The 18,347-nt window shown below is 38.2% G+C and overlaps 2 protein-coding genes across 7 annotated transcripts in view; one reads left to right on the top strand and one right to left on the bottom strand.

Annotated features, from left to right (window-relative positions):
• si:zfos-1056e6.1 (uncharacterized protein LOC107988029 homolog) overlaps positions 1 to 18,347 on the bottom strand; it is a 249,763-nt gene that overhangs the window by 187,914 nt on the left and 43,502 nt on the right. The window lies entirely within an intron of this gene.
• LOC137045716 (cullin-9) overlaps positions 11,436 to 18,347 on the top strand; it is a 75,740-nt gene continuing 68,828 nt past the window's right edge. For 3 of the 6 annotated variants that reach the window (XM_067422590.1, XM_067422589.1, XM_067422592.1), the window contains exons 1-3: positions 11,436 to 11,597; positions 12,341 to 12,377; positions 13,910 to 14,572. In XM_067422590.1, the coding sequence (XP_067278691.1) occupies positions 12,341 to 12,377; positions 13,910 to 14,572 (700 nt within the window). In that variant the 5' untranslated portion in view covers positions 11,436 to 11,597. Of the gene's footprint in view, positions 11,598 to 12,340; positions 12,378 to 13,909; positions 14,573 to 18,347 lie in introns of those variants that run through there. The other 3 variants (XM_067422593.1, XM_067422591.1, XM_067422594.1) reach the window with 3 other exon arrangements.

Below are 18,347 nucleotides of genomic sequence, written 5' to 3' on the forward strand. Positions count from 1 at the left end.
GACTTTAAGCAAAAAAAGGTGAAGAGGTTTTTCCCGCCATTGCTGTTATTAAGAATGGGCACACTGCAGTATCAATATATTCTCACAATTTTCTTATTTGTTATCAATACTATTAAAAATACAGATATTAAAGTAATATCAATACAAAACATGGGTTTCAGAGACACATGTATGATATATGACACATTATATTTTTGTTTATTTTATTCATATAATTAATTTAATTGTGCTCATATTTGCTTATGAATGGCCAGTGGCTATATCCCAAGTACATTTGTCTTTATGGTGTTTTTAAATAAAAAAAAATTTAAATGAACATTATTTAAAAAATAAAAAACATACAGAATTAAGAAATTATTAGTATTGTTAAAATTGTAACAAAAATCAGATTTTGAAAAGGTTGATATCTGGGATTGAAAAGTGTGTTGACCAATCAGAAGCCAGGACCAGAAATTAAAACAAATTGCAGTACACACTTAGAACTATTTATAACATGTGCATTTGCAAACAAATAAAAAACAGAAATAAAAATATTACTATATATCTATATATAGAGACTATAATATCATATTTATCTGATAAATCATATTATCTTCCCTCCAAATGAGTCCATTATTTGTTTTATCCAGCTGTGTGCCTCAATCAAAAAAAGAGCTGAGACAAATGCAAATGAAATTGTTTAATGCTTTCTACATCGATGAATTGAATATTTGGCATGTGTTTAACTCTTTGTCAAAAATGTACTATAGTGTTAGTGTTTTACGGGTAAAGAAGTTATACGGTATTAACTCCTGATTACACGTAATGGTTTTCTTAAAGTAATTGGTTTTTTAATAAAGCATAAATGGTCTAATATATCTTGTATCTTTGCAATGGTTAGTCTATATTTTATAAATAGGTAACTGCTTTAAATGACAAAATTGATTGCTGCAAAACAGAACTGGTCTGTATTTGCAATAGAAATATATTTTTTTCTGAAGTGAGTGGTGATTGCCTGTGCAAAAATCCCTGTACTCATGCTGGATGTTATGGGTTGCTCATAATCTTATTCCAAATCCTATAGTACAGGCAATAGTCGCACATCTTATTAAACACAACTAATGAAAATAATGTTGAAAGAAAAGGCTAAACAGTTCAACATAATGTTTTAGATCCCCTGAAGTAATAGTTCTGCCAACTGGTTTAAAGTAATTATTTAAAGACCTATGCTAAATTTGAGTTAAATATATGCTCTGAACTGTAAAGCAGCATAATACAATTATTTTCTTGGGTCTCTGACAGTTAATAAAATGGACTACTGCAGGTAAGGTTTTGTTTTTGCCACGTTATTAACATACTGTCAATTGCAACAGTGTCATCTAGTGTATAAAACGTAGAAGACAAACTGGTGTATATATGCAACTGGGTAAAGGCAATATTAAAAGCATTTTAGGATGAATCTCATTAAAATGTCTAGATCACAGTTTTTTGGCATTGTGGTGCGACCTTATATAACAATTAAACACATTGGCCACGCGATTCTAATTACTATAATCTGCCCAGAATGAGTCAAAATAAAAATTACTTAAACAAAACTTGTATTGATAATATTTTCCCCCCACAATTGTTAAATCATTTAAGAACTGTTTGTGATATTTTTGTAAACACCAGAATAATATTTACAGTAAGCAAGCACTGTATTATTGGAAAAAAAAGTTACACATCCCTGTCGGCGTTTAATATCAAACATTGATGTCAAAATTGCGTCCCGAAATAGGTCTAGAATGAAAGTCATATTGATGTCAATGTGATGTTAAGATTTTGACCTCTGTTGATGTCATTTTGATGCTTTGTTGATGTTGGCATTTGATGTCAATTAAACATTTATTTGATGTTAAGATGTTATGATGTTTATGCCATTTTGATGTTATTTTGATATCATTCAATATCAAGCTTCGATGTCACTTCAACATTTCGTCATGGTGCCAGCTGGGATAACTTTTTATAATAGTTACAAAAAAATATTTTTCACATGTATTTAGGGCATTAAATGGCTATTGTGCTATAATTTACAGAATCATATTTGAGGTTTACATGATTTAAAGTTTAAAGGTGTCATGAACTGGCTTTTTTTTTTTTTTTTATACTGTTGTCTGAGGTCATCTAATAACGTTCGTTTGGTTTTTACATTCAAAACATCATAAGTAATAGGCTATTTTCTACACTGGTTTTCAGGCTCTCTCCAGAACGCTGGGTTTTAATGGGCGTGCCGCACTGGAGACTTGGAGGTAAACGTCCATGGCTAGGATTGGATAAGCATATTTCCATATTTAATGAGCTTCTGCTCCTGTCCGTTCAGTTAACATGAGGGAGGGATTGATTTGGAATGATTCTCTCGACCACAGGGCTCGTAAACATTTTTACATTTACATTTACATTTATGCATTTGGCAGACGCTTTTATCCAAAGCGACTTACATTGCATTTTAAGGTACACAGCAGTTACAGCGGTTCTGAGACATGTTCTTGGTTCACGTTACCAAAGTGAGATTAAATGAGGGATGAGTACAGCGAATGAGAGAGCTATGAGTGGCGTGCAGCAGAGATCGCAAATCATTCAGCTCTTCAAACCAGCATAATTCAGTGAGAAATGAAAATAAATGTTATTCTGCATGACGAAATATTTTGCAAACGTGATAAAACTATATTTGTCCAAATATGCACGCTGTTTGGCAAGATGAACAACGCGCCGACGTGATAAGAGAACATGAACCACCCAATATGCGATGTGATAGAGATGTGTAATTCTAGATCGGGGTAAAAGCGAAGGTGTTTGAGGCTTCATAGTCTCGACCGCGCATCTGAAGCACGGAGCGACGCGCGCTGGGTTGCCGTGACGATCCGCGCTGTCTATCACTCGGCAGCTAAATCTATATTTGTCCAAATATGCAGCACACTGTTTCACTAAGAGCCCGAACACATGCGGTTTAGTGCATGGCTGTGACCACAAATAAAACGGAGAGGACGTGGCTTTTGTTCATTATCCAACAGATTACAGATTGGTTATTTTGCACTCCTGACAAAAATTAGATGAGCAATCGCACGCCGAACCTGCAAGCGTTGACTAAGTTAATTTTACTTTACCGAGCCTTTGTAGCAAAGGCTTCCACAGACGGCGCCGGTTACAGCTCGCTCGGCGCCCTTTCCGTTACTTCGTATCAGCACAACGCCTAGCTTTCCTCCTTGACTTTTCCGCACGCTGCTTCCAAAACTTCCCCACCATATCTCTACAATAATGATGGAAGACGAGCCTGACAGAAGTGACTGTCTCATGCATAATAACTGAATTATCTTGTATGCATACTACAGCGCAGGGATTGGACTGAATGAGCTTTATGTCATGAATATATCGAGAATCGCTCGGAGCGGTCGACGTCAGTATGTGCCCACCAGCCCATACATGGACTGAAAAGGCCGCGCTGACGTCAGCATTTGTGACGTTGCTCCGACTAAGCTTTTCAAACCGGAAGACAGAAATCGCTCTGAAAAATGCAAAAATAACTATTTTCACATATGAATACCATTAATGAGTACCCTTAGTGTTTTCAATGATGTGCAGCCTATACATATCTGTTTACATCTCAAAAAAAGTGTTTTGGGGTTTCATGACCCTTTAACACTGGGGATTTTGCTGTGTAGCGCCACGCTCTACAGTTTGAGCTACAGGAAAACCGTAGCTCTTGTATATAGAGCCGTAGCTCTATTAGACGTCGATAAACGTCTTTATCAAACAAACACAATGATTTATTTTTCATTTAACCACGATTGATTGAAATATTATTTTTTTATTACTGGCCCACCCGATTGGTGGATATAAGCGCGAACCGCGTACACACACACACACACACACACACACACACACACACACACATGCCGTCCAGATCAAGAAAGGAATATTATTTCACTATTTGAGATTCACCGGCCTGCCGACGGCGGGCTTACGTTTTGGTAGCCTGTATGGAAAACACACAGCCCCGGGACTTATATTACATATAAAAAAGACGTTTTACTCACATAAGTGTGTTGCACCATTCCTGTTGGATCCAATATAGAAGGCACAACATTGTATTTTAATCTCAATATGTCTCCAAATCCAGCACTTGAAGCTTGTTTACAAATGATCCCGCAGTGAAGTGAACACACAAACGTTCTTCCCCACGTGAGCTGGAACTTCATTACAAATAAATGAAGATTCACTCATTCCTCATATTAGGATCTGTGTTCTTCTACAACCAGGAATAACGCAATATCTTGCTATCTTCTTCAGCATGTTTATTGCTACTGGCTAGCGTGATCCGAACGGCTCCATGAGTCTGTGGGCGGGGCGACTGAACTACACGAGCTTATTATTCTGATTTCGTCAGTCAATGACGTCAAGATGCAAACACGATTGTTTTCTCGGCCTGGTGTCTATAAAAGCTTTTCTTTGACTCTTACCAGATTTGACTCTTACAAGATATTCTTATATTACCATGACCTTTATATATCTCAAGGGGAAGTTGATTTCTCAATTCATCACCTCTTGAAAAAAAGAAAAGAAAAAAAGAAATCAATTACATTGAAGCAGTACCTGTTTTCACCCTCTGTCTGAACACAATGGATGCATCTGAAATCACACAATGTCTTGGGTACTTGTAATTACTGCTAAAAAGATATTTTAGTATGAGTGTCACCTCGATTAATCTAAATCCTTTCAGTTAATCTGATAAAGGTACAAATAAAAACGACATAGTTCTTTTTTTTTTGGGGGGGGGGGGGGGGTATCCATAAGCAAAAATTAGTTTTACTCACAGCCTACTTTTTCACTTATTGTGATTTGTTTAAAATTGCGATGGCTAGAGGACTGGGTCAGAGCATCTCCAAAACTGCAGCTCTTGTGGGCTGTTCCCGGTCTGCAGTGGTCAGTGTCTATCAAAAGTGCTCCAAGGAAGGAACAGTGGAGAACTGGCCACAGGGTCATGGGCGGCCAAGGCTCATTGATGCACGTGTGGTCCAATTAAACAGACAAGCTATAGCTCAAATTGCTCAAGAAGTTAATGCTGGTTCTCATAGAAAGGTGTCAGAGTACACAGTGCATCACAGTTTGTTGCTGCCACAGACCAGTCTATACGCAACAAACTGCACTGTGTATTCTGACACCTTTCTATGAGAACCAGCATTAACTTCTTGAGCAATTTGAGCTTGAGCAAAAAGCACCAACAGTGGCACGTGAGCATCAGAACTAGACCACGGAGCAATAAGAGAAGGTGGCCTGGTCTGATGAAACACGTTTTATTTTACATCACGTGATGGCCGGGTGTGTGTGCTTACCTGGGGAACACATGGCCCCAGGATGCACTATGGGAAGAAGGCGAGCCGGCGGAGGCAGTGTGATGCTTTGGGCAATGTTCTGCTGGGAAACCTTTGGTCCTGCCATCCATGTGGATTTTACTTTGTCACGCACCTATGGTAGCTACATTTTTGCAGACCATGTACACCCTTTCGTGGAAACGGTATTCTCTGGTGGCTGTGGCTCTTTCAGCAGATAATGCTCCTGCCACAAAGCAAACATGGTTCAGGAATGGTTTGAGGAGCACAACGAGTTTAAGGTGTTGACTTAGCCTCCAAATTCCCCAGATCTCAATCCAATGGAGCATCTGTGGGATGTGCTGTACAAACAAGTCCGATCCATGGAGGCCCTACTTTGCAACTTAGAGGAGTTAAAAAATCATGATGCCAGACACCACAGCACACCTTCAGGGGTCTAGTGGAGTCAATGTTTCAATGGGTCAGGCCTGTTTTGGCAGCAAAAGGGGACCAATACAATATTAGGAAGGTGGTCATAATGTCTGAACAGTGTATATATGTTTTCGGATGCAGCCTCTGTTTCGATTTCTTTAAAATACTCCTTCTAAAAAGCCCCGTCTGGATATTGTGAAGTATTTTAAAATGTAGTGCTATATGAGCATTTGTGTGTGTGTGTGTGTGTGTGGGGGGGGGGGTTGTTTTTTTGATTTTTCAAAAAACTTTATTACAGAAAAATGAAAAAAAAAAAAAAAACCATTAAAATTCAAATATAAATCACATAATGTTCAAAGAAAATGTAATTTCATTTCAAAGAACACAATTCCCCTCAATGACACCATATGTTTTCAAACACTTCTAAACAATTTGTGGCTTTATAAAAATAAAAATTAATTAGAAGTTTAGATTTAATCATAGCTAAACATCATTACAACATTATAATCGCCTTTTTGTTCAATTTTTCTCTTCCTACTAACATATTGCCATTTTTGCCTTTCCTATAATAAAATGAATCAGTTGGCATTTATATTGTCTACTTTGGATATATTTAAAACCAAAATTAAAAACTTGTAAAGTAAATTTCTCATCAAACCAAATAAAAACGTCTCCGAACCACCGATTCGAAGCAAAAGATTCGATCCCAGCAAGCAATTTTGCGTCTAAAAGACGTCTAATAACCGTCTAAACACAGCCCAGACGTCTAGGCTAAATCAAGGCTAAACTTGGGCTGTCAGTGAAAATCTAATAGACGTCTAATCGTAGCCCAAGATTAGACGGCTACTGAATGGCTACATCTATACGTCTAATAGACAGCAAATATGGGTCTAGGCTAAATCAAGGCTAAATTTGGGCTGTCAGTGAAAATCTAATAGACGTCTATCATAGCCCAAGATTAGACGGCTACTGAATGACTACATCTATACGTCTAATAGACAGCAATATGGGTCTAGGCTAAAACAAGGCTAAATTTGGGCTGTCAGTGAAAATCTAATAGACGTCTAACCATAGCCCAAGGATAGTCTTGTCATCAAATAGACGGCTAACACATGACTAATCTATACATTTAATAGACAACAAAATGGCTAAAGGATTCTTTTCACTCAAATATAACGGGTTCTAAAAAATAACAATCCATCCAAACACATTAAATATAAAGGTTTTATTTAGAAAAAGAACATTTACAACCTAGACAACTTAAGATAATACTAAAAGATCAAAACATAAAAATGACCAAATAAAATGTTAAAAATAAAATTAAAAATAAAATTAGGACAAGAAATATGGAATATTAACAACGTAATAAAAAAAATATATATATATATATATAAACTCTGTTGCCGCTGGTAAGTCGGTCATCATGGCATCTGCCAAATAAGAAACAAAACGTTGCACAAGAAAAGCAATGTTGACATCATAATTGTTTACTTTATTTAAAGTAATTGTGATGAAGTCATTCTCTTTTGCTTGGATGCGCACTAGAGCTGGGCAATAAAAGGTTAAGATACATGTATGTGACATGTTTAAAGAGATAGTCATCATTTACTCACCCTCAAGTTGTTCCAAACCTGTATGGGATTCTTTCTTCTGTTGAACACACAAAAATATATTTTTTTGAAGAATGTTGGTAACCAGGTATTTGATGGTAGCCACTGACTTTCATTGTAGGAAAATAAATACAATGGAAGTCAATGGGGCCCATAAAGCTTTTGATTATCCAGGTTCTTCAAAATATCTTCTTTTGTGTTCAACAGACGAAAAGAAACAACTTGAAGGCGAGTAAATGGCAGAATTTAAATTTTTGTGTTTAAAAGATATTTTAGCCATTATGTTGCATTAGGACCCTGAGGTAGATGATTGGAAAAGCATTGAATGGTTTAAGGCAAAAGTGAATTTCTGATCGTCTGTCGCATTATGAACCATCCTCTCCGGTCATCTGGGTCAGGTCTGCTTTCTGTCCCCCGAGTCAAAACTAAACATGGAGAAGCAGAATTCAGTTTTTATACGTAACATATCTTGAACAAACTCAAAGAAAACCTGCAGTCCTCCGGCAACTCTTCATTTATTTTAAATCAGGGTTTAATCTTTGCCACTGCCTTTTATTAACTGGAAAGGAATAATGATACATTTCTTACACTGCACTGCAAGTTTTACTCTCCTGTTATCATGTTTTTTTTAACAATGTCTTCTTATATTGATTTTTTAAATTCCCCAATGTTGCTTTTATGTAAAGCACTTTTGGCTTGGTAAAATATGCCATTCAATTTTGCCTTGCCAATTCAAAGACTCATATTTTCATATAATGATCCAAAGAGTAAAAGAATATTTGTGGCTTTCATAACAAATTATTATAGGTTGCACGTTTCTTGTTTATCCCCTTGAAGGTGTACATGTAGCATGCTAACCACATGGCTTCATTCTATAATGTTACTAAGCTAAAATCTCACCGTTCATACACGATAACAAATAATGTATATAATGAGCATATGTCAAAACGAAAACACAGATACTTACAAGGGCTAATCATGTCCTTTAACGTTTACTGTTGCCCGTTGTTGTTCTCCGTTCTCCTCTTCTTGTGTAAAAAAAAAAATCCACTCCAACCGACAGAAATGTTTTTCGCGATATCTGCCGTTGCCAGTAGCACAGGCGACAGTTGCCACCTAGCGGTTGAGAGTTGTAATTTTTTTTTTTTTTTTTTTTTTTTTCAAATATATCTAGCTTACGATTTTCTTTGACTGTCTTACATTTTAAGTGAATGTTATGGGGGACAGCAAAGCTAAAACTTATTCAAATGTTTACAAATGGGTGGGCTAAAAGCAGACTACACATAGCCCGTCCAATTCAGAGCTAAATCGTGGCTATAGATAGACCATGACATGAAATGACACATCTTGCAGATATTATTGACAATGCGAACATGATGTAATATTAACCATATCATGTGCTACATTGCCAAAAACTAAAATTAATCAGTTTTGTCTTTTGACTAAAAGTGGGCTACGAATAGCCGGTCTGTATAGGAGCTAAACCGTGGCTACACACAGCCTATGCACATATCATTTTAAAGAAATGATACCAAACACCTTGTAATCACTGTTAACTTTGCTTACATGATGGAATATCATACATCTCACAAATTGTTTGGACAAAAATTAGATGTAACCAAATTCAAGATTCTTTTGGCTAAAAGTGGTCTACTCATAGCTGGACTATATCAGGTCTATAGTCAGGGCCGGCGCTAGCTCAAATGCCGCTCTAGGCAGAGCACGATCGTGCCGCCCCACTCACAATTAGGTATCCTTAAGATGCATGTACATACAAATTAATATTTTCTTTATCTATAAAATTAAACTAAAATAAAAACGTGCAAGCATGTTTTCAGATTTTATTTTTCATTCTGCAACGTGAAAAAAGTACACAGTGCTCTACAGCTGCAATTTCTGTTTTATAATAGACAGTGTAACGGAATAAAACTAAACATATGCACGCAACTTTTTAGCTCATTGGAGGTTTTGATTTTTTCTTGACTGATACACACAAACAGACATTCACATAATAGCCTACATTTCAGAAGCGTGCGCGTCGGGCTTTCGCAGCGGCAAACGCTTTGATTGCGTCCTCGAGTTTAACTTTTTCTACAAGTTCGTGCTCAATTACAATTGTTGCTAGTCCATTGAGTCTGTCTTTTGTCATTGTACGGACTCGGAGATCATTTTTAATCAGTTTAAGCTTTGAGAAACTGCGTTCTCCAGAGCTCAGTGACGGGGAGAGTGAGAAGCACTCTCAATGCTATAAAAACATTTGGAAAAACCAACACAATCTCATGGTCATGCGTATAAATAGATACGCACTTTATGCGTATAATACCCATAACCCTAATAATACGGTTCGTATGTATAATACGCCATAAAGTGCGTATCATATGCACGCGAAAAACCGCGTACCATATGCACCACAAGATTGCAAACTCGAGAGCGCATTATTGTAGCGCGAAAGTACATTAATATAGTGCGCGAGCGCAAATCTCTCTGCTCGCGCGCGGAATATAATGCGCGAGCGCAAATCTCTCTCTGCTCGCACGCGGAATGTAATGTGCGAGCGCGAATCTCCAGTTCTCCCTGAAGAACTCTGCGTGCGCTCTCAGATACGCTGCTTTTGTTAGAATTTTTTGTCTGGGCTCACTCAGAGAATATGCCTGCACTTAAAACGTGTCCAGTGCAATCGCGAATTCAGATTCCAAAAGGCAAAAATAATTAAAATCTGAACAAAATGACCCCTAATAGATATAATATAAGCATATATAATGTAATAATAGATAAGGGGGCAAAATGCCCCAGTAAAATTATGATATATCTAACTGCATCAAACACAAATGCAACAGAATAAAACTAATTAAAAATACTGACTACTAAATTAATTAAATCCATTTTATTGGGAAAATGTTACTGCAATTTGTGAATTAAGTTACCTTTCACCGCAAAAGTTGGCATACATTTCTAAATAATCCACTGGCAGTGGCAGAAGTAGACTTTTATACATGGGGTGGCCAAGGCTGCTTTAGGGGGTCCAGAGACCGTGAATATCATGTGTTATACTTATTTGTTTTCATTGTTTTGACCAATGTAACCTTAAATATGTAACAATATTTAAGCACCCACAACAGTAGATATCAGTGAAATTTCACAATTCTCAGCCTAATAATATAAATGTAAAACATTATTGAATACAAGTGAACAGTTGAAGCTGCAGGACACAGTGATTCAGGTACAGAAATTAAATAATCAAACGTAATAACATTGCATAATCGTTTTAAGTGCAGGCATATTCTCTGAGTGAGCCCAGACAAAAATTTCAAACAAGAGCAGAGCAGCGTATCTGAGGGGGAGCGCACTCAGAGTTCTCGCGCGCAAGCAGGGAGATTCGCGCTCGCACATTATATTCCGCGCGCGAGCAGAGAGATTTGCGCTCGCACATTATATTCCGCGCGCGAGCAGAGAGATTTGCGCTCTCGACATTTGACAGGGAAATAACGCCATACTTTTCCAGTCTTAAGCAATCCTGAAGAACTATTGTAGGCTGTTCTCCTATTTCTTTGAGAGATGCGATGTCATATAAAAATCCAAATAAGCGCCCATGGTCTCGAAGCAGCGGAAAGCGCTCTTCCACGGAACGGATGGCACAGTCGAGCGTATTTTGCACGCATATACTAATCGATGCTGCTCTAAGTGAGGTGGGGGCGCGATCGGGCGGGAATTTTTATTCTAAATTTAAAGTTAATTTAAATTCATACTAATGGAGTGGGAAAAAATGTTGTTGATATAAGTGCGATAATTGTAACCTACCTAATGTAAAACTAACAAATAAATTTATAAAAAAAAATTCTCTCTCTCGCCTTCTCTCTCTCTTGCCGCCCTGGCTGAGCTGCCGCCCTAGGCGGCTGCCTAGTTCGCCTATAGGCACGCGCCGGCCCTGTCTATAGTTAACCTAGACGGTGAAATGACGGCTATTGCTTGCTGGGATGCTTCATGTTTCGGCGGCTCCTGTAGTTCCTCCACGCCGACTGGTGGCAGTAATGCGTCGCTGCACTCAGATGTTGGCGCATACGCGAGCTGAATTCATACCTGTTCCACAGGAAGCAGCGCTAGACAACACTTAACTGTACAACAGGCAGCAAAAACGACTTCAGGCTGGGCAACGATACGCTACCACGGAGAAGAAAACTCCATCCACCCAGGGGGAAAGTCGAGAAGGAGAGGAGGCCCTGCAACACCGGAGGTGAGTCAAAGCGGAGTTTTGGAGCTCAGTGAGGGCTTTTTATGTCTTTTAACACAGAGGCCGCACTGACAGCTAGTTGCAGCATATGTTCCCTGCTAGCGACGCGGCGCGGCTAACTACAACGCTCTAGTTATAATATACACGCAACGTTTGCTGGTTCGCTGCTTCTTGCATACTATACAGCTTTGTAAGTTACACTAGTTTCAGTTTGACGCGTCACGTCACGTTGCTTGCTCGCAATGTTGATGTAAGCGCTAATGCGCACTTGTTCAGCTCAGCGCGTTGCTTTTACCGCACCACAGGAGAAAAACTGCGCGACTTGAATGGTTTAAACCCCTTTAGATGAGCACAGAGCAGGCTGGAGTTAGTCAAACTTCCGAGGACCGCGAATCAAACACAGGAAGACATCAGGCCTGTATGCCGCTAGCAGCATCGCTAGCGGACTGACAGCACAAGTCACGTTACGTTAATGAACATGTCAGCTGTGTGGTTAAATTACATTTCTTCATAAACCTTGATGCTTTGGTAACGTTTAGTAAATTTTAGGGTGAAATATCCCTTGCCTTTAATATAACACTTCTGGATGATTATGAAGTGTTTAACGTATTGAAGAAACATCCAAACCCTTTAGTTCTGCCCTAAATAGCTTGAACATTTCAGCTCTAAAAGGGATAGTTCACCCAAAAGTGAGCAAATGATGAAAAATATCTTTCATTAAAAATATCTTCATTTGTGTTTCGAAGATGAACGGAAGTCTTATGGGTTTGGAACAATATGAGGGTGAGTAAATGATGACACAAATGTCTATTTAGAGTGAAATATTCCTTTAATATGACACTTTATCATTTATGCATTACAGAAACATCTCAACACTTTAATCACGTCTCATCTATCTTGAAAATGTAGTTTTAGTTCATCCCAAACTTATCATTTTATCATCAGTTACTCACCTTCATGTTGTTTTAATCTCTGAAGAAACAAAATATATTTTAATTAAATCTGAGAGATTTTTTGTCTTGTCCTTTTTTCTTGTCCCCCCCCCCCATTAAAATTACAAAAAAGTTTATAAAACACTCACACGTCAAGCAATTGTGGTTGAGCTTCTGTTTGTCATATTTGATGTGCTCCATGTATGTTAATTCATTAAAGGGTTCACCCAAAAATGAAATTGATGTCATTAATGACTCACCCTAATGTCGTTCCACACCCGTAATACCTCCGTTTATCTTCAGACACAGTTTAAGATATTTTATATGTAGTCTGAGAGCGTATCTAAGAGAATGCACACTTTACTGTCCATGTCCAGAAAGGGAATAAAAACATAATCAAAGCAGTCCATATGTGACATTAATTAGAATCTCTTGAAGCATCGAAAATACATTTAGGTCCAAAAATCACAAAAACTATGAATTTATTCAGCATTTTCTTCTCTTCCTGGTTTGTTTTCAAACCTCAAATAAAGATTCAAATGGTTATGAATCAGCGTATTGATTCATGATTCGGATCACGTGTCAAACTGCTGAAATCGCATCACATTGCCGATCCGAATCATGAATCGATACGCTGATTCATAACCGTTTGAATCTTTATTTGAGGATTGAAAACAAATGCGGAAGAGAAGACAATGCTGAGTAAAAAATGCTGAGACAAAGTCGTAGTTTTTGTGATTTTCGGACCAAAATGTATTTTCGATGCTTCAAGAGATTCTAATTAACCCACTGATGTCTCATATGGACTACTGTGATGATGTTTTTATTCCCTTTCTGGACATGGACAGTATAGTGTACATACACTTAGATACGCTGTCGGACTAAATATAAAATATCTTAAACTGTGTCTGAAGATGAACAGAGGTCTTACGGGTGTGGAACGACATTAGGCCGAGTCATTAATGACATACATTACATTTTTGGGTGAACTAACCCTTTAATGTTTATATGAATAAAATCAGAAGAAAAGGAAATAAGTCTCATCATCATATAAAGTGTGACTTGGATTAAATCATTCTGTTCCTTTGTTTTATGATCTATTCTTGAATTTTTCAATGTGTTAACGTTTTGGATAAATAAACTCATTGACAGCAATCTCTCAGATTTTGCTAAAAATATCTTAATTTGTGGTTCAAAGATTGTTGGAAAAATAAGAGGGTGAGTAATTATGATATTTTTGGGTGAACTACTCCTTTAACTTATAGGATGTTTATGTAATACAGCAGAAACATTTTTTTTTTTTAATTCTCTTTATCATTTAGGTTGTGCATGGCGTAATAAATGGATATAGATATTAAATCACTCTTCTTTTTTTATTCTCAGCTACCATGGTGGGTGAGCGCCGCAATGGCAACCTTCTGGTTCAGCTGGGCCCAAAGCTACAGGCTTACCCAGAGGAGCTTATCCGTCAGAGGAGGACTCACGACGGTCAGACGGAGTACCTGATTCGCTGGAGCCTGGTGACTGTGGATGATAGCAGCAGTTCAGGCTGCAGCAATGAGGCGAGCGGTGGTGGCAGCAGTAGTTCGGGAGTCGGTGGCTCGAGTGGCTCCACTTCAGGAGAAAGCAAGACGGAGAGCATCCTCATGTGGATGTCCACTGAAGACGTGTACGCCAACTGCCCCACTCTGCTAGGCAAGCGCAAGGCTGACTCCCAGAGGCCCATGCTGGAGGAGGAGGAGCGGCCCAGCGGCCAGTTCCCCGCAGACCACACCTTTGATGAGGGAGAGCTGTTGGACATGAAAGACGACGTGAAGAATCTCGTCCGCCGAGCCCGGAAGCAAATGGCCAAGAACAGCGACTTTGGTATAAGCATTACGCACACCATCCACGTGCTGAGCGCCTACGCCAGCATCGGCTCTCTGGTGGGAGTCTTCAAGGAGACCGGGGCTCTCGACCTGCTCATGGAGCTGCTCTGCAACAAGGAGCGACAGACAAGACGCAGCGCCGGAAAGATGCTGCGAGCCCTGGCTTCTCACGATGCGGGTAAGTCTTGCGTTCTGTGGTCTGCGTTCTGTGGTCTGCTTTCTGCATTCAACTTATTGATATTATATTTGGCAGTCTCTAAATGATCTGTTGGCTGTGATCTTTTGCTGCATCTGAGGAACCATATGGGAGTTGCTGTTTCCAGCGGTTTAAAGTAAAACTCTCACTTCCTGGGGTATTTCCCTTGAACGAAGAGGAAAACCACTGGCAATACTTTTTGTTGTACTCGATTAAAATCTAAAATTATATTTTAAATAGCCTGGGAATTAGGAGTAAATACCTTTTAATGTTATATTTGTCTAATATTACATTATTTGCATCATTATTGCATTACACCCATTGCAACAACCTTTAAATATTTTTGTATTATGTTTAAAAAATAATAATTTTACTGCTGTATGGATGAAAAAACAGAGCAAGTGGCAGTTGTTCAATATTGACTTGAAGCAAACTCTATTCCAACAAACGGTTGTTTGCGGAGGAGCAGCATTTCCTTGTCTTGGAATTTATTGAGTAAATTTATTTCCGTGGTAGTTTATGTGCATGTGCTTAAAGTCACAATATGTAAGATTTTTGCATTAAATTATCCAAAAACCATGCGATACCCTCTGTCTATTAGACAGGTGAGCAACTGTTAGCACAACACAGTTAGTCTTATTGTTTAAATCAGATTTTCTTGATTTAGTGCGAGTACCATGTTTTACCACACCTAATCTCTCTCTAGCTCATTGCAGTGTGCAACAAGTGTATCATTGTAATGCACAGAGAAGCATTATAACATTACTTTCAATCAATCAATCAACTTTTTTTATATAGCGCTTTTACAATGACGATTGTTTCAGTGTTAAACAGGACAATATTGCAACAAAATTTGATTTGGCTAGTTTGATTTGGATAGTTTATAGAATTAAATATGACCTAATTAATTGATTTTATTTGTATATTTAGTTGAATAACTTGGATCATAATTTTTACTTTCAACACACTCAAATGCATGTAGGATGATAAAACAGTCTGAACCTGATAGGAACTAGGGATGCACCGAATCCAGATTTTTGAGGTTCGGCTGAATACCGAATCCACTGGTTAAGATTCTGCCGAATCCGAAACCGAATACCGAATCCAACTCCCATCCTCAGTCCACTATCACAGTGAACACATTAATGACATAAACAACGTCCACAGCAGTGTATTTTTAATTTAATTTAAAAAAAAATTAAAAGGCAACATTATGCCAGGATGACTGTGCCGTATTGCTGTCTGTAGATTCCTTCATGCACAACTCTTATTCTCTCGGAAGTTCGGTTGTTTTTCGCGAAGTGGTTCTTTCGGACAGTTCGTTTCACCGGTTCTTTTACGTCCTTACGTAATGACGTAATTTCTATCATCTGGGAGGATGAAAATAAATGCAAACACATTCATATAAAGTATTTGTAATCAAAACTTAGTATAGTAATAATTATTATCATCATCATCTTGGATACGTTTTTTAATTCATGTTTTGCAAAAGCTCTCAATACAGCCACTGTCGTGCAAATACTGATGTTTTACACAGATTGAATAAACTTACATTGACATAACATAAACTTACACAAATCCTTGGTTCACCCGTGCTCATATATTATCAGCATCAGTTTTCCGAGAGAAACAGCACTCTGAGAGAAACAGTTCTGTTCAAGACGACGCTATCACGCATGCAGTATCTCAGCTCACCGGTTCTCACAGCAAAACATGTCTCAGTTCAGTGAACTGTTGGAGTTACTACATATACTTCAAGATATTACTTTATTTCTAGTCTGAGGGACTGTCACTCGTGTCAGAAAGCAAGTAACTAAAGTAACTTGTGAGATCAGCGCTGATCTGAGACGCAAACCGTTTAGAACGATTCAGTCTGATTTGGTGAACTGGTTCGACCGAATCACTAAAATGATCTGGTTAAAAAGAACGATTCGTTCGCGAACCGGACATCCAGCGGCTATTGTTTAGGGTTCTTGCCACCAAGAGACAAATCGGCATTGCAAATTGAACATATAGCTCGACTCGAATTGCATTCTTGTGACTGAAAGTGCTGCCAAACAACACATTTTCTGTTCACAAGTTCCATTTTCACTTTCTCACAGCCTACTGTATTCGAACGGTCCACCTAGTAAACACGTTGCCATAATCAACTGCGGCATCATCGACCAGTATCGTGTAGTGCAAGCGGGTTCGTTTCAGAACCCGAATCCTGGATTCGATGCATCCTTAGTAGAAACTGGGTTCAGACTTTAAGGTCAAATGGGTAGTAACGTTATATTAAGCAAACAAAATTATAAGCATATAAGGGTGCTCCAATCAGGATTATTGGAGCCAATCACAGGAAGCAGTATCTGCCGATCCGATCACAGATACAAACTATTTAAACTTCAAAGCCTTCTTTTTAACATATATAATTATTTATAGGCAATTTTACAGATATTCATTCAGGGCCTGAATTTTATTTCTAAAATTTGGGGAATTCTCTTGTTATATAAATGTATATAATTATCTCGCCTAAATCTTCGATCATGGAGTGCATTTCTGTTTTTAAAGACAATTTTTCAGGTAGGTCTAACATTAGTATTAAAGTAAGCAATACTAAGTAAATTTAGTAAAGAATCAAATGTAAATTAATATTGGTCTTCCATGAATAAATTAGATTAATCCTTACAAAAGTTGCAAAAGTAAGTCATTACAACAACAACAAATTTTGTCCTTACAAAGTTGCAAGTTAGCCACTCACCCACGCTGGAGAGAGAATGAGACCGTGCCGCTGTCATGCCCTGGCTCTCACAGCAGGTATGCGTCTTTGTGTCGTCACAATATGATATGAGTAAATATCCAATCATATGCACTAAAGTTAGGGGGTGTTTAGCCGCGTTTTAAAGCCTTGCCGGTTAAACATTTCATTTGCGTGCATATGCACAGTTTTGCATTGAGTGTGCGCAGCCGCGCACTAATCATCTGTCAAACACACGTGATTACTGGACAGTCTTACTGCGCTAATACTGTCAAATACACACAAGGTTAACATATAAACCCAGTCGGAAATGTCTAAAGTGAAAGTAAAATTTCTTTCTTTAAATACTTTCAAGACTTGAATCCTTTTTTTTTTCTTGTATTGATTTAAAACTGCCAAAGCAAGGAGTGTCCTCCATGTTTGAGTGTAAGCCAAGAGTTCAAACAGTCGTGTAGATCCTCTATTGGTCTTTCTTGGAGTTTGAAAGTTTTAACCGTGTGATGTTCTCCTGCAGTCATGTGCATATGGATTGTATTGAATGAGTGCGATGCCTAAGGTGAACCCTTAAGTAAAGACTCTGTATTGACGTTAGACCACAGTGAAGTTTGATGAAGCCACAGATTCCCATCAGTGTGCTGTGAGATATTGGGTATTGTGAGTCATCGGTGCAGGGCAGAGGCCGTGGGCTGTCACAGCGTGCTTAGCATTTGCTGTGGGCCGTGTCTAAAAGGGCCAGATGAGATCAAATTTTATTTTCAGGATGTTTAAGCTCTTGTCATTGCCCATACAATTTTAGAGAGCTTCTGTTCTGTCTAAAAGTAGAACAAAGACACCTTAAAATGAAGGATAACTATGTTTTGTCACCCTGTAATTATACATTTAAGTACTGAATTATATTAACTAACTGCATATCCTTACTATAAGGTTAGGGTGGGGTTTGATTTGGGCTTCGTTGCATGTGATTATGCATAATTAATAGATCTTACTATAATAACTACTCATAACTATGTAACAAGG

The sequence above is a fragment of the Pseudorasbora parva genome, chromosome 17 (genome assembly GCF_024679245.1).
Source record: "Pseudorasbora parva isolate DD20220531a chromosome 17, ASM2467924v1, whole genome shotgun sequence".
NCBI lineage: Eukaryota > Metazoa > Chordata > Actinopteri > Cypriniformes > Gobionidae > Pseudorasbora > Pseudorasbora parva.